Source organism: Podarcis bocagei (genome assembly GCF_964188305.1).
Source record: "Podarcis bocagei genome assembly, chromosome: 1".
Classification (NCBI taxonomy): Eukaryota; Metazoa; Chordata; class Lepidosauria; order Squamata; family Lacertidae; genus Podarcis; species Podarcis bocagei.
Genome location: NC_138125.1, coordinates 107,909,045 through 107,929,634, shown reverse-complemented (window position 1 = coordinate 107,929,634; position 20,590 = coordinate 107,909,045). Strand labels below are relative to the sequence as shown.

Sequence of the window (20,590 nt, the reverse complement as noted above, 5' to 3'; positions counted from 1 at the left end):
CCTTATTTGATATTATATAACCATGTACAGTACAGACAGTATTTTAACTGGGTATTTAAAAGGCTGTAGCTATACTCCTGTACACAGACCCCCAAGGACAGTGATGATAATGCATCTATATGGTGCTTTAGAATATTCAAATCACATGATATACATTTAAGCAAGCTAACTGTGTACATAGATGTGGCTGGTAGAGAATATTATTTTGACCTGAGGCTATTGGAGCGATTCTAGATTGTGGATTCTGTTTATCTGATCAGTCTTAAGACAGAGGCAAAGCAATATTCTGGATGTAGAAAAAACGAGTCCTTCGAAGGTATATATGACATCACTATCTGTCACTCATACTCCTAAAGTGAAACCTCCACTGAACTCAGTTGACCTTTATGATGTGGGGGTGATCAATATTTTCAATCGAAGGACTGAACTCTGAAAAACATATTGTTCTATTAAGCTCCAGAGAGCAACCATCTTTCCATTTTACTTATAAGAACAGGTGGTTTAATGAATTTAAAGGATTCTAAAAAGGTAACATGCTAGTGGACTGTTTCACACAGTACTACAAAAAGAAGAGGGTAGGAGAAAGTCTTGATTTAAAGGCTGGATGTCTCAGAGAGTTTATTGTTGATTCCAGTTTTTTGAATTTGTCTGTGGAAAGGGGGTATGCCCTGAGAACTGGGAAAGATATGAAGGAATTCGTGATTTTTTAAAGAGGAATGAGAGACGGTGCTATAGGAACTACATGGTGGAAGGAACCACAGACAGGCAGGGGATATTTGCTGAAGAGAACTGATGAGAAATGACAATGCAATTGCACTAGAGCTGGAAAACCAAGGAAGGGAAGTGCCGAAAGATCTCCATAGGGTGGGCAGAAAGTAGATTGATCGGGATCTGCTAGTAGATTTGAAATCTGATTGAAAAAGTTTCTTACTCTCATTGCTTAACAGCAGCAACAAAATGACTTTCCCCACCAAAATTAAGCAGCTTAAATGAAGAAAGCTATTGAGGAGTGGGCTTCTGTCTGAAATGACTAGGAGCCCTGGAACTGAAAACAAATTCCAAGGCTCAAAACGATACGGGCAGAGGCACCCTGTTCTTTCCTATAAACTATATGTCTCAGCACCTGGCTCTGGTTGGTAGACCTTGATGTTCTAATGAAAAAGCAAAGCAGATCCAGCAAACTTAGAATACAGAAGACTGCATGGAGGCAAAGGAGACACCATAAGGGGTGAGCAAAAGGCAAAAAGGGAGGCATGAATGCTTCAGTGAAATCTTGTTTAGTGAAGAGAGGTGTAGAGTGCAAACTTGGAAAAAAGGTGAAACATAGAGAGGAACATGCATGTGTGGTTAGCACAGATGACAAGAAAGAGAGCCTTGAACTTACTTTGAGGAGTTTGCAGCGGATCTGTGCAGAGACCATGTGACTGTTGCGGAGGTTGCCCACCCTGAACATGAGGGTGAGCTTGCCATCTCTCATGGAGATGGCAGCATGTTCGCTGAACATCAGCGTCTCTGCCCTTTTCTTAGGTTGGGACATCTTGATGAACATGCAGCCAATGAGAAACGCATCCACAATGGAACCCAGGATGGACTGGAACAGGAAAAGGATGATGCCCTCCGGACATTTGTCTGTAATGTATCGGTAGCCATAACCAATGGTGGCCTCTGTCTCTATGAAGAAGAGGAAGGCGGAGGGGAAGTTGTAGACGTTGGCCACACAAGGAGTGTACTTCTCGTCATGGGCTTTGTTCAAGTCACCTCGCATGTAGGCAATGACCCACCACATGGAGGCCATGAAAAGCCAGGCCACCGTGTAGGTGAGGATGAAGATGAAGAGGTTCCAGCGCCACTTGAGGTCCACCAAGGTGGTGAACAGGTCCGACAGGTAGCGGCTCGTCTCGCTGCCCAGGTTGCCATGCTGAACGTTGCACCGGCCGTTCTTGTCCACAAACCGCTGGCGCTTCTTCTTGTGCGCCGGCGCCTGCTGCTGGTGGAAGCCGGAGCCACTGGACGAGGTGGTCACTACCTGGTAGTCGTCCCCAAATTTCCTTCGCAGTGCAGACATAATACACCCAGGCTGGCCAGTGTCCCCAATCCGCAGTTTGTAGGGTTGGGGGGGAGGGAGGAGAGAAAGAAAGAAGGTGGAAGGACTTGGTAGGACTGCTGCACCCTTTCCTCTATTCTCTTCTCCAACCTTCCTCCTCCCCTCTCCTCTCCGCTCTTACTTTTGTTTCCCTCCCCTTGTTTCCAACACACACAAACACATTTGCTCTTTTGGACCACCTTCTTTCTTCCCCCTCCCCACCCCAGCCACCCCGTCTCCCTTTTTTGGGGGGGGGGGAGAAATCAACTCTTCCTTCCCCAACTCAAACCCAGCAGGACCCCGCCACGTACAGGAGGAGCAGGGGTATCACCATCACCTTATCTTTTTACCTTCCAGCAGCAGACAGCTCAATCGGGCATCGTCCTCCTCTTCCTAATCCGCTCCTGGAAGTTGCGCGGGTGGGGGGGGGAGGCGAGAAGAGAGGCGGCGGATTCGGCGCAAACTAGCCGCAGTCCGCCAGGCGGGCGGCCGCTTTTTGGCGCCCTTTCCTCGCCTCTCGCGGGCACAAAGGCATCGCTGGGCAGGTCCTCTTCCTCCCCACCAGCCTCCTCCTCCTCCTCTTGCCGTCCTTCCTCAGAAGCGGGGGGGGGGGCGACAAAAAACACCCCGAGAGCGAGCTGCCTCGTCGCGCCTGAGGAGTTGCTCTGTGGGTGCGCGCCGCGTATGGCGTGCGTCCCCGAGGGAGAGAGGAGGAGGAGAAGAGTCCCTCAGCGGCGCCTTGCCACCAACTGGGGCGCAGCAGCCGCGGCTCTGCTGCCACCCATTCCTACGGCTTCTTCGCCGCCGAAGGAGCTGCGTGTAAAAATAACATTAAAAAAGAGGGGGGGGGGGCGCAGAGAAAGAGAGAGAGAGAGTCCTTCCCCTCTCGAGGCTGCTTTTTCGCCTTTCCCCTCCCTTCCACCCGCTCAGCACTAAGCGAATGGATCAATCCACGTTGCTCTCTCGCTCAGCCGCCCTTCAGGCTGCGCGGAGGAAACGACTCGCGTGGGTTTCTTCCCCCTCCTCATGCTCGTGGGAGGCGGGAGTTGGCGCGGCGGCGGTGGCAGAAGACGTTTCTGGCTGCGCGCGTGAGTTACTGCCTGCGGTCATCTGCAGACCTTCTGCTTTAGCCCCGCCTGCCCCTTGCCTTCTTTTCCCGCCGCCCGCACCGTTCAGACCCTTCATATCGCGCCGAGGGGCCGAAGGAGACGGCGTCGGCGTCGGGAGTGCCAAAGGCCACCCCTCCCTACCCTACCCTGGGCGCCCTCGCCTCGCCCACCACCTGGCTTTGGCCCCGAGGCGCCGTCTCCGCTGCCCCGTGCGCACACGCCCACTTCGCCCCCCGGGGCAGACCTCGCTCCCGGGGAAAGAGAGAGAGAGAAGCCACGGCGGTCGCCCAGGAGGCCGCTGTGTGCCAGCTTGTACGGCGGAGCAGTGGCACTTACAGGGGAAAAAATAGCATAGATCGAAATGTGTGCACAGGGGAAGCTTGAAGTGGGAAAGGATTAGACGCTCGCCAATGCAAAACAGAGTCACCCAATGGAGGGATCTAAGGGGGTGCCGCTGGTGGAAGTCCAATCCTGCCTAATAATATTGAGAGATCTTGCCAGTTTCTGAGTAGCTGCTCCCCCCCCCTTATTATTTTTTGGTCACTCTGCCTGTTGCAAACATTGCACCAGAAGCTACCCACTTCCTTAATTTCATCAAAGAAAGAAAGAAATGCTGCAAAATTCCAGCACTGCAGCAGCAGCAGCACTGCTCCATCAGACCACGGCATGGATAAGTGGCTCCGTACATGTTCGCCTTCTCAACTAGAATAGACTTTCTTGACACAAAGCGCATAGTAATGTGGGTTATAATTATCACGCTGTGGGACCAAGGCACAAATGGAGGAAGGGTGATGCTAGCCCTAAAGTCTGCCGGCTTGCCCAAACAGAGAAGGCAGAGTGAAAGCGGCAGCCAGAAAGGCAGAGAAAGGGGAATTTGGGGTAGAAAATAGGGGCCAGCACGGATGAGACCCTTTCCCCCCTGTGAGGCACAAACTATTTAGTACAGGGAAACCTCTGTGGCAATATCCTGGGTAGAAAGAGCACATGAGACTCCAGGGTGTCACTGCATGTGTGTTTTTTCTCCCCAGAGCAGGAGTGACAACATCTGGTGTGGCACTAGGATAATGAATGGACTTTCCTTGCTCTGGCAACTGAATGAAGGAATAATGAGCCTTTCAAGTTTGTTTGGTACACATTTGTGTGAGGAAAATACCAAGCAGAGGCTGAATTCTACTTCACACTAGTACTTTGTATAATTACATATTTTTTTTTGCAAGATAGTTTGCCTTTCTAAATAAAGGTTGGGTTTCAACAGGTGGAGTTCCTTTGCATGAGGCTGTAGACCAGGCATGGCTAAACTCGGCCCTCCAGATGTTTTGGGACTAAAATTCCCATCATCCCTGACCACTGGTCCTGTTAGCTAGGGATGATGGGAGTTGAAGTCCCAAAACAGCTGGAGGGCCAAGTTTGGCCATGCCTGCTGTAGACATACTGACCCTATTACATGCTGTTGAGAGAGAGAGAGAGAGAGAGAGAGAGAGAGAGAGAGAGAGAGAGAGAGAATGAATAGATCAACACTGTTTTCTGCCTTCCTGGACACTCCTTGAGAGCAGGACCATGAACATGGGGGTGTGACTATGGAGGCTGCCATGATAAAGCTCCTACACTTCAAATTAACACTATACCACAGCAGGAAGAGAAGGCCAGCTTGTTTCATTCCACTTACCTTAATTCACAAGCTGTTCAAATGTCCCAAAAGTGAACAGATGATGACTTTTGCCTCTCCCTTTTTATCTTCAGTTTGCCTTTGGGTTACATGTCTTTTTTAAACAAACATACAACACAGTATAGGTATGAAACAACAGCCATTGGTCACATTCGACAATCTCTGATCATTCAATGAGTCCATTGCCAAAATATTCATATATGGTATTATAAACAAATTATTGATCACTAAACTCAGTTCACATTTCATATTTTACCTAAATGTATGTCTTTATATCCCATACAGTTATTAATTCTGCTTTTTGAGGGTTCTTTACATGATTCTGATATCTGCCAAATGGGAGTCTTTTTCGTTGCAATGTTATTTACGCGTGCTTACCTGGAAACTCAAGGGAATTTCCTCCCAAATAAGTGTACTCAAGTTGTGCAGTCTTTGTCATCTATTCCTTGCACTTACTACATTTCTCATATTTCTGCCCACATACAATCTAAAAGTCCTGCCTTCCATTGTTAAACATGTGACACAACTTATATGTAAGAAGGGATAATAACGGAAGATTTCTTGGAAGAGTATTTGTGGAATATACCAAATGAAGCGTAGAAATAAGTAATGTACATGTGCAACCACCAGCAACAAATCCCATCGCTACTGTACAGTACTCTTTCAAAAAGCAACATCCAGAACACTGTTTTGCATAACATTTCTTTGAGATTAAAAATGGAAAGTCATGATAAAGAGCTTTAGTATCCAAATCACTGATTTAAATTCAGTTCTTACATGTTGTGCAGAACAAGAGCTGAATGCTCATTTAGCACCTAAAAATGAAACAAGCAGATGTTTCACTGATAAAATGTTTATATGCAGTGTCTACAAATACAAAGAGCATAGCTAATGGTGCTTTAACAACACAATTCAGACAATTAGGCTCTACCAATAGAGGGCATGACTGCCGTGTTTAAATCCCAGGTCACTGCATGAAGACAGATCTGTGTCCATTCTGTGTGAGCTTGGCACTTGGTTTCAGCAGTAATTTGTGTGCAACTTCTACCAGTCAAAAAGCTTATTGCTTTTTTGTGGATTTGCTGTATTTTCACACATGGAATTAATGCATAGGGTTGTACTATCAAAATGTAAAATGGTAGGGGTTTTGTTTTGTTTTGTTTTTAATAGTAGGCTTAAAGTTACCCTCCAAACATTTTTCTTGGGTTGTGTCAGCCACTGCAGTCAATTGGTATCCAACCAACTCATTCTGTCAACGCAAAGATTTTGGCTTGTGCAACAGGACACTCCTCCCCCTTCCTCTCCCCATGCTCCCTGCCAAAACCCCAATAGGGGTTTGGGGCAATGGTTTTCAACCAGTGTGCTGTGGCACCCTGGGGCATCTTGAATGCTGGTCAGGGGCAACACTTGCGTCTCTGCCTCCCCAAGGCTTGCACAGCTGTTTGTTGCAGCAGCCCTGGCTGCAAGCTTCCCAGGCAAATGGTGCCTCTTGAGCTGGCCAGGGGGTGCTTCCCAGGCCTCTGTGGGGCAGTGTGAGGAGGCGTCTCTCTTTGGGGCAAGGGGGCAGCTCAGAGAGACGAGTTGCGGTGCCAGCAGCTGCCCGGAGAACGCCCAAGGGGAGAGGAGAGGATGCTGAGGGAACACTCCACAAGGGAGGGTGTTCGGAAAAGTGTGAGAGGCTGTCATCTCTGCAGGCAAGGGGTGACGTAACTGGACTCCTGAGCCCCACAGGGGTGCCGCAGAAAGAATGTAGTTGGTCAAGGGAGCCATGGACTCAAAAAGTGCAGTGAGATAAGAAGTTAAAAGACGTAACTAAGGTCCAGTGGGTGGAATTCAGTGTAACGCTAAGGAGACCCCACTCAATCATCACAAACATTTCTGCTTGCCTGGCGGAAGAATTTCCCCCCCACCCCATACACTGTCTTGTGGGTTCTCCCAACCCACTCAGGTGGGGCAACAGGGAAAGAGAGGAGCAAAGCCCTGTTGGGTTAGCAGCACTCCTTGCATGGGGTTCTGCCAGGGAAACCTGTTACTTGAATCTACCTCATTAATGTCAGTGGGTCTATTCTCAGCAGGACTTCCTATCACACTATTGTTGTAAGCCAAAAATGGCTTATCTCCTGAGTTTATGCCAATAAACCCAGAAGCTTGAGAGGTTAGGAATCCAACGTTTATTGCAAAGCAATAGGTTACAGTTGAATTGTTCTGCAAAACTGCAACTCTGCCTGATGGTTCAGGCAGTGGTATTTATAAAGTTTCAAACAAAGCATTTCAGTTTTCACCAGTCACATATGCACAATAAGCAGTGGCAATTTTGCTGATTCAGGGTTGATTCTCACTGTGATCTGTTACATTGTATTAATATGCATGTTGGGAACCTGTGTTACGTGTAGCCATTTGCACCATGTACTGTAGCAATTGATGTCCTAGCTTTCAGCTGTATATTTATGATGCACATATTAGCTGTATTTCTGCTCCAATGGGGTAGGGGGCGGCAACTTGCAAAATAATCAGTTCCTTAAAGCTACAGGTTACCATAACTTCTCTAATAGAAGCGCACTCAAGGATTTCCAGGGGTACACATTATCACATTTATTGTGACACTTTGGGCTGCCACCACGCTATGATGAAGCACTCTCTCACTTATAAGACAACTGTACCTATTTTCATATGCTAGATAATATTGGAGAATATTTTTATTTGAAATTTGGGTTTTTTAAAGTTTATGCAGGGCTTCCCCCCCCAAAAAAAATCTGTTTAAGGTTCTCTCATTTTGACTCAATAAAATCACCATTTTATAGTTCAAATTGAGGAAAATAAATACAGTAAATGGAGAAAAGTACAAAGATTCACAAAATGTTTAGGGGTATGCGTACCCCTGCTTCCCCCCAGAAAAAAAGCACTGGATTTATGAATCTGCAAGCAGACTTACTGGAATCTACATTACTCTCAATGTTTCATTGAGGAAATGTACTTTAACTTAAGTAGGGCCAGGCAACAAATATTCTATTTACATGCATTCCTGAGAACAGCCAATATCTCACATAGTATAATGCAGCTTGGGCTGCAATATGCATGCTTAAGAACGGCGAACGGCTTGTATAGCCTTAAGACTAAAGCTGTGTTGCAGTGTCCCTACAAGTAGGACATACATATGGAATCCCTTCTAGCATGTGCAACTGAAGTGAATTATCAGCAATAAATTTATTCTACAGCATTGTACTGCCAGCAGAACAGGACAAAATCTTTTAAGGCAGAAATATTTTTCTTGACATATAGCTGAACCAGAAAAGATGGATTTCAAGATGGAATTGCACCTGTGAGGGCTTCACATATCCAAAATATGATGTAGTATTTAGCCCGTGGATCGTGAACATGTATATTTCTTTTCCTAAACTACATGGAATGATAATTCCCTTTGTGTTCAGGCAGTGGCTAGGGATTACAAAAGTGGTAAAATAGCTTTGTGATTAGCAATGACTTGTGGAGAGATAAAGGTTTACTTCAGAAAATGGGAAAGGGCCCAATAAATCACAGTACTATTCAAGATGATTTTGTTCTTGATCAAAGCTGGTAAACTGGTTTTTGTAAGGAGGATTCTGAGAAATGCACCAGTAACCCTGCATTGTTGTCGTAATGACTGCAGCAGCACTGCTGTTTTGGAAAGATCTTTTGAGCAGACCTTGCTAAGACTCTGGCCTGCTCCAATTTTCAGCTCTGTTTCTGAGTTTCTTTTGTTGATATGCTTTGAGCAAATTAACAAGCTCATAATCACCAATAACAATGACATTACCGTAGTATAAACTCATTTTGGTGAAATTAAACTTGGAGGAGAGGATAATTTTTCACAACAGAAAAACAAACGCCTTATTGGCTTGAAGATGTCAGTATTTCCAATGGTATCTAAGAGTGACTCCTAAGAGATCCGAATGCCAATATGAAAGTAATAAGCTATACTGTCAAAAGGTAAGCATAGCTAGGCACCAGAGCAAAAGTGATGCAGCGTTTATGAAAGAGGACTTGTTTACAATGCATTATCAACATAGAACATTTTCTTTAGTTCAGAAAAGGTTATATGGAATCCATGAGCAAAGTTCCTTAGGGTGCCTGTTCTATTTAGGCTCAGATGTTAGTGGGGTCAATAGAAGGCCTCTCTGGAAAATCTGGGCTTTATAACAGGTAACCTCTTCCAAAGCTAGGGCTTTATAACCAGCACTTTGCATTGTGCTTGGAAACAAACTAAACTGCTGTATAACACTGTAAAACTGCTGTATAACATTGCTTCCTATTATTCATGAAGGGCCTGCATATTCTTGATGGAACTTGCTGAAATGTGTTTTCCTGTATTTTTGTGTTTTTATGTTTTAAACCACCCTGTGATCCTCAGATGAAGGGTGGTATAGAATTTAATGAATAAAATCATCATCATCAATATCATCATCACCATTTTAAGATCCTGATCCTCATTACATGGTAAAATATTGACCTTTTATGCAAATGTATGTCAGCTGAATTCTTTTGGGTTTCAATCCATTAATTGTTCATCACTTTAATTTTCCATTACATATAGTTTAATTACATCCCTGCACCTAGTGACTTAGCAACATTATATGCATCTTTGGAAATAATCAGATCTGCAGGCAGCTGGGAATTATCCCTGTGAGGCAGGTTCTTACGTAGATTAAATTTTGAAGACATCTTCACATGGGAAATCTGCCCTAAGGCTCAGATTCTTGCAAAGAAGACATCATTGCAGACAAAACAACTATAGCAGGGTATGAAGAAATAAAAGTGTTGGGAAAAGATATAGCCTTACAAAATCTGATAAATGCCCACACTTCATTTTTTTTTCTTCTCACGGTAAATATATGTGCTCTATTCCCTGCCCCTATAGGATTCAATGAAGTAATGAGGATCTGTAACTTTCCTCAATGTATTCCAATGTGGCGTGCTTGGAACAGAGGAGCCAATGGCAAAGCAACATAACTTAATTGCTAGAGCAAAGATCAGCAGAGAGACATATTAGAAACCCCAGTGTAAGTAGAAAAGCGAGTACAAATCAAATACAATCCAGAGAAAAAGAGAAGGATTGGATGCAACTCAGCAAGTTTGCTAATATAACAGCCATGAGCACATCTGATTTTACTGCTGCTGTTTCTCATTTCAATTCTGCTATAGTAACCCTGTACTGAACTACCAGAAATCACTTGGTTAGTGAGCGCTAGACTGCTCTGGCCCATAAGAATTGATTTTATTTCCATGGATGCATGTAGATCTGACTTTTGAGAACCGCTGTTCTAATAATCAATATCCATTTTCTATTTCCATGAGGTCACATAAGTCAAATCCACCTAAACAGAGATAAAGAAGAATGCCACACCATGGATATTTGCTAGCAAAGGCAACATTTATTAATATAAAAGCTGAAAGCCAGGAATGCAAAATTAAAATTGCCTTTCAAAGAACATAAGCTGTGCATAGAGTTAGCATTCAGTATGAATCATAGGGTTATTGCATGCTTAGAGTGTTCATTGAGAGAAGAGCTATTAATTCACCCAGTTAGTATTCTCTAGTTGGTAAGTTTGTTTACAGCACATCATCTCTCTTAAACATTGAGATATTGGAATAAAATTTGGCCAATGGCTTCAGGACACAATTCTGCATTTCCAGTATGCATACCAGCTTGCCACCCTCCTAAACACATGCACATATCCAAAAGGGAAAGAATTCTACAAAATATATAATAATGCAATATATGTTCTGAAGTAGCATAGATTCCAAACATTGAAACTGATGGGTTCACAGTTTAGAAGATCTACATCATCAACAAGCAAATGCCAAGTTCAAGTCTCAATATCAGAGTAACTTGTTATCAGCTTACCTTGATTACAACCATCCCTGCCTGGTCTTTCTTGCTTAAAGTTTCCTTCCTTTTCCAAATTTACCTTGCAGTTGTGAGAAGAACAGGTGGGAGGAAAGATCAATGGCAGAAGAAGACCCATCTTAAATTTCCACATTCTTGATGACATAATGGAAGCCTCTGAGCATGTCCAAGGGCTTCTGCTATGGCCATTGGGGTCAATGTGATCCATAATTTGGTACAAACCATCCAGGCAGCAGTAATTGCCTTGAATCTCAGCAGGAAGCATGCTTTGTAGCCTCTAGTATGTCACCAAGCATCTAAAGATAGGCCCTCTCATTTTCCAGCATTTCTCGCTACCAGAAGTATTTTGAGCAGTAGTAGACTCTGGTGTTTGTCATTTTAAAAGGTATTCTGGAATACTGTGCCAAAACAGAGAAAAGATATATAGCATTTGTCATACTTAGCTAACCTGCCTCCCTCTTTGTGAAAATGAGTTCTTAATTTGCCCTAATGGGCAAGTGGGTGGTAAACAGTTATGGTTTAAGATGCTAAAATGTGTTTGGAAAACACAAGACCAGTGAACCCACGTCAGCTTATGAAAGATATGAGCATAATAACATCAAACAGAAATCAATAGGAGGAGGATGGAGACCAAGGTGTCTCCCATGTGACCTCCTAGATACCACCCACATGACCTTCTAGATGTTCTACCAGGTTTAGGTTCCACCACCCATGCATTCAGTATGCATGGAAACTAGGCTGCCTCTTTCATCTAAGACCCCAAAACAGCCAATAAGAAAGATCTAGGTAAGACAGAATTTTGGAAGGACTTAGCAGAAAAGGCATAGAATTAGTGTCAAGACTTGAACCTTGAAAGAGCACAAGTTATTCCTCATCATGAGTTAATCACCATCCACATGAAAAGGGAGCGCTCTTAGCAACCTCAGGGCAACCTCTGGTTTGCAGAAATATAAAAAATCTTTAGGGCAGGGACGTAGTCCAAGAGCATGAGACTCTTAATCTCAGAGTCAGGGGTTCAAGCCCCATATTGGACAAAAGATCCCTGCATTGCAGGCAGTCAGATTAGATGACCCTCATGGTCCCTTCCAACTCTACAATTCTATAATTCTATAACTATGGACGAGTCATTCTACTGTCAGACAATCTAGGAGTAGGAATGCTGAGGGAAGGTTTTGATTTTATAGCCTGAATAACAATAAGTGAACGCTAAAGTGCAAGGCCAGAATATAGAGAAACATTGTTGATATAAAATATTTGTAATGGGGGGGGGGAATCCAAAAGAATTTGGAATGAGAGGTCTGAAGGGTGGCAACACAAAAACGGGCCTTTTCTGCAGTGGCTCCCTGCTTCTGAAATGCTCTCCCCAGAGAGGGTCTCCTAGTGCCTTCGTTGCGTATCTTTATGCACAAGGCAAAAACTTCCATCTTCTCCCACACCTTTGGCTAATTAAAAAAACCTATGACCTTTTAAACTGGGTGCACGTATGCATAATTGTTTTTGTTTGTTGCTATGTTAAGTGTTTTTTACAAACTTCCCTGAGATCCTCAGATGAAGGGCAGTATAGAAAATTAATAAGTAATAAAAATAGGATTTTTATTTTACACAGGCACCAGATTTTTAAGGAGCAACGTTTTCCAAACTAATACTGCAGAACTGAAGTGGAGAATGAAAACCAACAACATGCAGCCTTTACTATTTATAGTTTTCATCATTATCACTTACTAGGCTTGTTTCCAGAAGGGGAAGCTGAAAAGCAGAATACTAAAAAGCTGCATAATGTTGTGGAAGGAGTGTCTGCACTCAACAGTAATAACTAGAGACTTCCAAAATATAGACTGTAAATTTTAGGAGTTGATATCATTTAACTTAATTACTGGGTTTTTTATTATTCATAACACACAATAATAAAAATCTACAGCCTGCTGCTCATCCTCCCAGGTCCATAAGTCACAATTCTGCAAGGTGACTTTCCCAGCTGTTGTTCCTATTGTTGCAGCCTCATTGACCTGCTGTTTGCAACACTGAACGTGAAATAGCCACTGATGAGACCTACATGCTTCAGCAGATTGATAGCGCTACAACTTATCATAAGGTCAAGAAACTGCAGCCGGTCTGGAACAGTGGTGGAATTTGGGCTCTCCAATTTCAGCAGCACCTAGTGTGATGCTAAAAGTCGGCACCCCCCACCTCCCAGCATTGTTTTGGCACCACCTGCAGCACGGCACCCAGCACGACTACAGCGGTAACGCCTCTGTCTGGAAACAGCACAATGTAGAATTCTGCTGCACACATGCTAACAGGAAGGAGACCTTCTCAGCAGGTTCTACCCCTGCCCATGAACCTGCACCAGTTGTCGTTATACTACCAGGCCAAATCCAAGGTGTTACTGTTAGTATCTAAAGTCCTCAGCAGTTCTAGATCAGTTTGCTTGAAAGATCACCTCCCTCCCCCCCCCATAGGTACCCACTTGATTTCATTGATCTTTGCTGCACAATGTTCCTTCACAGATCTTAGAATTGTAGATTTGGAAGGAATCCTGAGGATCTTCTAGTCCAACCCCCTAACCCTGGTTGCTATCCTATATCAACTCTGCATCAGGAACGAGGAGCCTGTGGTCCAGATGGTGTTGGACTACATCATCCATCAGTTCTGGGGCTAAGGTCCTACAACATCTGAAGGGCATTAGGTTCCCCCATCCTTGTTCTACATCACCCCAGGCTTTGATAGTGGGCTCACCATTTTCGGAGGATAGGAAGCTACCTTTTATGGACTGAGAACATTGATCAATATCACTCAGTACTGTTTTCACTGATTAGTAGCGTCTCTCCAGGGTTTCAGCCATTGTTCTCTCCCACCCCTACCTGGAGATTGAACCTGGGACCTCCTGCATGCAAAGCAGATACTCTGCCACTGAACTATGGTCCTTTCCAACAACATCCCCACCATGCTACATAGAGATTATGAAACACATGTTGATGACTCAGACGTTTCACGTCTGCTCTCCCTAACACACTCCTTCAATTTCTCTTGCCGTTGACCTGACTCACCCACTTGTAGGTTTGGGTACTTTATATTATTATTTTGTCTTCACTAAGCACCATTCCGTGCCATGACCTTTCCACCATGGAATGTATTTATTACGGTAATTATTTGAAACATTTTTTGTGCTGCTTCCATATGGAAGCAGTTGCTACCGGCCGCCACTCCGGCTTGTGGGATGTAATCCACTGAGAGCAGTCAAGTACAACATTCCTTGTAATGCTAGAGAAGACATGTGAGGGAATGTTTGGTCCAGCCAGTTGGAACTTCCTGTTCCTCCTGGCTGGAGCATCCTTCCTTTTGCATGTGATAGAAGGTGGCCGTGACCTAACCTGTCCAGGTATTAAAAGGACGAGTCACGCAGCACACCTCTCTCTTTTTCACTTCCTTCTTTCTTTGATCAGTTTTTAGCTAGGACTGCTCTGCTAGCAGAACACTGGGATTATTCCCCATGTGGGGTAGATCCACATGTACATATTTGTAACTAAGTCTGCCTTCAGGGATCACACTGTGAACTGATGTAAGTAAACTTCTTTTATTGACTTTGAATAAGATTGTTGCGTCTTTATTCTTTTAAGATGGATTAAAGGGAATTTACCAGGAACACACAATTCAATCTGAGACAGACTGAATTGTGTAATAGTGAGAAGCTCACACGAGCTTGCAACCAGCTATCTGCTGTGCATGTAAAAGGGGAGTGTAAACTCTGCTAAGTAAATAAACAATATATCCTCTCCTGCAACCCTGAACATTCCCACACAGCTCACAGGAGAAAGCAACTGCAGTTCCTCTACTTACTGCATGGCTATTGCTGCACCTGTGAATTCTGCTATTTATTGCAAACAGCAAAGAACTGTGGGAAATCCAAGCTGCAGTGCTATGTCTGCCTCTTGTTTCTCACTTTGGTGCGTGGGCTTTCCAATGCTGAGCAAAACAACTTGGGACTGGTGTTTGGCATCTGCTCTGCGGTTTCTCTCCTGCGTTCTTTGGCCTGATCCATTATAGGATTTTTTAAAAAACATTTGTCATGGCATCACAGTGCACATGAAAGAGGCAAGCATTTCGGTCACCTGTAGTTGTTTTTTACTACCATATCAACAGCACAAAGTACCCAGTACACTTGAAAGATCTTGCCTGCCAAGAAGAGTTTAGCTCAAGTGGTAAATAATACACTAGTTTCTTCTGCTAAACCAGTAATTGCATTTATTGTACTGCTAATCGCATCAAGCTTCCAATCATAATTGGACAGTAAAAACTGACTCTCCTTTAAGAGAAGAGTGCAGCTATCATACAATGAAGTGAATGGGTGATTACCAGAATAGACCCCTTCAAAATCAATAGACATAAGTCCATTGATTTCCAAGTATGGCTAAGTTTATATATCACCCAGTGTTCTCCTTGAATTATTCTTAATGGTTGAGCAATGCAGAAGAAAATTGCAAAAATAAAACTTCTATTTTTGGTACAACAGATGCTTATGTGAACAGAAATATTCTAGCAGACTGTATCACCTAAATGAGAACACATAACGATTCTCCAGTGGCCAACTTTGTAAGAACTACACCATGATCACGAGTATGTGCTAAAAACTCTTTTTTTAAAATCAGTATGTTATTTGAAAAATTAATTTACCTATTCAGAGAGAGAGAGAGAGAGAGAGAGAGAGAGAGAGAGAGAGAGAGAGAGAGAGAATGCATACCCATAAGGAAAATCTATAACCTGTATACAAATGAAAATTAATAAATGTAATAGATTGCTCTCACAGTGTGTAAATACATTTCATCTTCAAACACTCATTAATCCAAACACCACCTCCAGAGAGATATCGTAGGTAAATAGCGTAGGTAAAGCAGAGTATTATAGGACTATAACAGACGGACTTGGCTGCAAATGTGCAAAAAAAAAAAAAAAAACTTCCCCCCCTCAATGTAAAACGTTTTTGGACCAACATGAAAGTTTATTAGGAAAGCTGTCACTTTGAATTATATTTTCTGCTTGGAAAGTGTCCGTGTTGGTTGACCTAAAAAGAGAAAGATCTGGCATCCTCCAATGCATGGAGCCTCCTGGGAAGTGAGATACTAATATGCCTCACATACCATATTGGTATGGTTTCAAAACAGATCCAGAAGGAAATTTTAAATACAAGTCCCTATGAATACACATACTGGTGTATTCCTGTGGTTTAAGCCTGTGTTCAAATTCAAGGGAAGGGTCAAAGTACAAATAACAGCATTTTAATTGAAGCAATATTTGACAATTCACTGTAATAGTCAGATCGGAAATAATTACTGCCAGGATTTGTTTTTTCCTCCTCCCTCCCAATTCCCTTTCCTTTCATGCCACAGCTCTTTGATTGTCAGTCTGAGCAGTGCCATCTTACTAATTTTCACTGCAAGCTGGGAGCTTTCTTTTTTTGTTGTTGCCGCCGAAGAGCAGAAAAAATAATCAATCATTTTGTTCCATAAAAGCTAAAATGACTGCTTGCATGGAAGGGTGTGTGTGTGAAGCATGGCATCCTTTTCAAGGACTGCAGTTGCTAAATGCCTGATATTTAGCTCATTGTGGCAACAACAGATGGTCATGATCTGTGAAATCATGTTTGCACATGAAGACGCAGAATGTCTCAGCAGCAGATAGAAATGGGTTGGCGTGACCTCACAAGCAATAACCAACATCTCGCAGCAGCATGGTGGGAATGCAGCTAAGTGAGTGCACAAAAGAGGAACTGTAACCATGATGGGCATGACAACACAGCACTTACTTAGCTCCCTAGAAACTTTCTCCACCATCACAAGAGCCAACCACTGTGGAGGAAAGCTACACATTCAGTGTCCAGTTATAAGATGCTATTTCTATAGATAATAAAATGGCATTATCCACTGTTGCTTGGTCTAGCAGAAGGACAAATAATCTCACCTAGGTCACACGAGAGGCTTGTGTTGCTCTGTGGTTCTATAGTGTTCTGCATGGTGCCATAGGGACATATTACCCATCACTAAACAAAATTAATTCCTACCAATGTTCTCTTTCATTTTTCAGGCAGTTTCAACCATTTTCAAATGGTCGTGTCTCCCCCGGTGTGATCAAGCGCAGCTCCACTTTGAGACTTCTGTGTGTCTGCTTGGTGCACTGCGCCATATCGACAAATAAAAGACTGCTTTCTACACCAATAAAACATCTGTATCAGTCATCCTTTCATGCCTGCATTTAGGGTCTGTTGCAGATATTAATATTGCACCATTTGAAGCAACTGGAAGTATAAGAACTGACTCCTTTCGGAAGGAATCATTGTCCAGGCCTATAAAAATGTTATTCAAAGTTTTGCTGGCAGAACTGTTCAAAAACTGAACATAAGCATCAAAGGTGCAACCAAAATATCCATGCAAAGTCTTGTGCTGTCCAGCACAGGCTCAGCATCTTAGAAAATACGAAATAACCCATTCAGACCTAGAAGCAGAGGTCTGTCTCTCCCCACAACCTGCATTCCAGCTTCCAAGGGTTGCCTTCAGCTGCTTACTCTCCCTTCAGGAGAGCTTCATTTACATTTTCACTCCATGGAGTTTAGGAGACAAAGACTCAAAGGCAACTCCCTCTCAAAGTGTAGATTTGCAACTCAGTACCATCATCACATGATCCAAGGTTCACTCTCAGTACAGAGTAGAGAAAGAATCAACTGGTAATCATTAACTAGTTACAACTCAAAGTCCTTTAGAAACCTACCGTGGAAACAACCCAATGTTAGAAATAGATTTTCCTCATGTTGAACCTTCATTAATACACATACATTTTCCATTTTTGTGTCAATTAAATCTATTATGCTTAACAGGGGCAAGGTGTAGAGAGCAACATGCAGACGGGCCATTATTTTGGGCAGCCTAGATCTAGCAGATCTAGACAGTCATCATCATTGCCAGATCAGAATTTTCTGATCCTTGCATTTCTATGTTGCCTGGTCCCTTTGGAGCACAAAGGAAGCTGACTTATAGCACTGCAGCCTCCTGTACAAAGGTAAGAACCGCACTTATTGCACTGATGACTTTTGCTTCAGGTAAACAAGCTGGTACCTAGAAGGTTCTACATTTGGGAATGCAGCCTTCTGGCTGAAAAAGGTTACCCCCTCTTGCTATTGATCATAGTTCTGTTATATGGAAGATGGTTAGGTAATAGAAATTGATGCCATTTGCATGATTTAAATACATCACCAAAAGAAAGTTGATTGGCAGCTTTGATCAAATGTCAGAGTTATTCAGTACCTATATATCTTGTTTCTTTTAGTGAACCTCTGATCCCCAGCTCAATTTCTCCATGTGAATTTCTGTGGAGTACAACATTTTTTTTAAAAAAGATGCTGACATTTAAAAGAGGGACTGAAACCTGAAAGTTGCCTCGATTTTTGAATGTAAACTAGCAGACCAATTAATCCCAGGTGCACTTTGCCATTTTCACAAATGGTGAGGAACTGCACAACGCCAATGGTGAGAAATCTAAGATTTTCTTTTCTGATGTAGCTCAGTCCCCTCTACGTATGTTCTCAGATGCAAATCCCACCAAGTTTAATGGGGCTTACTCCCCGGTAAACGGGTATTGGGATGCAATCAAAACCATTCAGAGAGGTTAAATAAGGGGCACTTAACCTCTTTTAGCACCAGTGCCATATTCACAGTTCAGTTCATCCCCGCCCCTCGGTCTTATGCTCAGATTTCCACATTAGCTTGCAATTATTACTTTTTAAAGTCCTCTGGAAAATCCACCAGCATTTTACTGCTAATTTTTCCTAACATACACATTATTCTATGCAACTTTGCCTAATATACAAAGCCACTACCCCTGATAAAATGCGTGTTTTCACTAATATATGCATTTATAAGCACATTTTACCCTGGTACAGTGGTACCTATGGTTACATACTTAATTCATTCCGGAGGTCCGTTGTTAACCCGAAACTGTTCTTAACCTGAAGCACCACTTTAGCTAATGGGGCCTCCTGCTGCTGCCGTGCTGCCGGAGCACAATTTCTGTTCTCATCCTGAAGCAAAGTTCTTAACCTGAAGCAATATTTTTGGGTTAGCGGAGTCTGTAACCTGAAGCGTATGTAACCTGAAGCGTATGTAACCCGAAGTACCACTGTATATACTTTTTGGCTTGATGGCTGTGTTTTGGTTCGCATCTTTGGGAAAGTGCAGATTAGATCTGCACTTTCCCCACTATCCCCCCTCACCACACATGCATGCACATTCACCCTCCACACTCCCCAGAGGGTTGGACTAGATGAACGTCGTTGTGGTCTCTTCAAAATCTACAATTCTGTGTTTCCACGATTCCCAGTCATATGTTTGAGATCAGCAGTGGTGGTGGGATGAGAGAAACTATTGTGAACAACGAGAGGCATTCCAGTTAAGAGAGGTGGTGGTGACGACTTCAGTGGGGGCGAACAACCCACTGGCATTAAGAGGAGGTGAGAGTGCTCTGCTCCAGAAACAAGAACGAGCACTCCAATCTGCTCAGATGCTTTGTCAACACTCAGGAAACATTGGAGCAGATCGGAGCACAGCTTCAGATTGCTCCAACCAGCTCTGAATAGCAGACTGTTGCTCTGTGCTACTGCTGAAGCTGCCAGTGAAGCCATCCAATCTTCCACTATTGCCACTAGTAAATTCAGGGGAGTGGGGCTTTTAAAAATCACTTGGTAGCCCTGTTCTGGGCCATAGTTTCACCTTCTTGGAACCATGCTTTTGTTAGCATAGCTGGTGTATATAACCAAGGGTAACTTGGAGCTATCTTGTGAGTTTTCCAGTTTGGATGTTACCTTTGCCAGAGTGATGAGTATTCCCAAGGCACATTTTCCACCCCAGTGTGTGAGGCATAACTCCCTGCGTGAGTTGGGTCCAGCATATAAGAAAATACAGCAAATAATAATAAAATGTGACTAGCTGTCACAGCCCGAAATCCATGAGGTTTTGGCTGAGGACAGGGAAACACAGTTAGCTTCTGCTAACTGGGTCAGGAAGTGGGAAACAGGTGAGTGTAATATCTAGACTAGTTATAGAGTGGCCACCCTGGTGGAAGAGCAAAACATTCATATCTCCATCTTTACCATCCTCGATTGGCAGCATTTGGGCAGCATCACAGACCCATATGAAAATAGTGAGCGAGCTTGTGCCATGTGCACTGGGAACAGGGGTGGAGGAAGGGGGTGCGGTGGGGCCGTACTGCCCCAGGTGTCTTCGCTGAGGGGGGGGACATTTGGCATGCCGCCTGCCCATGACTCCTAAGCCTACTATAGCTGTCAGGGCAAGGGGGGAGCTGCGCTGCTTTGCCGATGGCATTCCCCCCTTCCTCCTTCATTTTGACAGCTCAGGGGAGGCTTGGGAGTCGCGGGCAGGTGGTGTGCTGAATGTCCGCCATGGGTGGCTCGCTCCACCCCTGGCTGCAGGGCATGCGTGCCGCTCCGTGCACCCGAGCGGCTATCCTGGGAGGGCACCCTCTGCCCCCCGCCCCCCTCGGGAGCGCACCCGCCCTGGGCAGCGTGGGCATGTGCTCTGCCACTGACTGGGAAGAGTGTCTTCCTCCTCTTAGTTCATCCATCTTAACTGCAAAGTACTTATTTGATTATTCCAACCAATACTCTCTTGCCTGAACGATGAAATAGCTACACCATACAGGTTAGTCTCTTGCTCTTCCTGCAGTCTTCGTACAAGTCTCCCCATTCCACCCACCCCCCTCCAATAGCACTGATGTGCAGCAGGAATTAATTTAATCATCTGTCATTTTTCCATTCAAAGACTGAGGCAACCTTAATATTGTTACCA

General features: G+C 43.8%; 1 protein-coding gene across 3 annotated transcripts in view; it reads right to left on the bottom strand.

Moving 5' to 3' along the window:
- Positions 1 to 4,965, bottom strand: part of KCNJ3 (potassium inwardly rectifying channel subfamily J member 3) — a 117,062-nt gene extending 112,097 nt beyond the window's left edge. Inside the window, exons 1-2 of one of the 3 annotated variants that reach the window (XM_081187693.1) lie at positions 4,859 to 4,965; positions 1,385 to 2,077 (exon numbers count right to left, since the gene is read on the bottom strand). In XM_081187693.1, the coding sequence (XP_081043819.1) occupies positions 1,385 to 2,065 (681 nt within the window). In that variant the 5' untranslated portion in view covers positions 2,066 to 2,077; positions 4,859 to 4,965. The other 2 variants (XM_081187692.1, XM_081187694.1) reach the window with 2 other exon arrangements.
- Between the last annotated feature and the right edge of the window lie 15,625 nt (positions 4,966 to 20,590).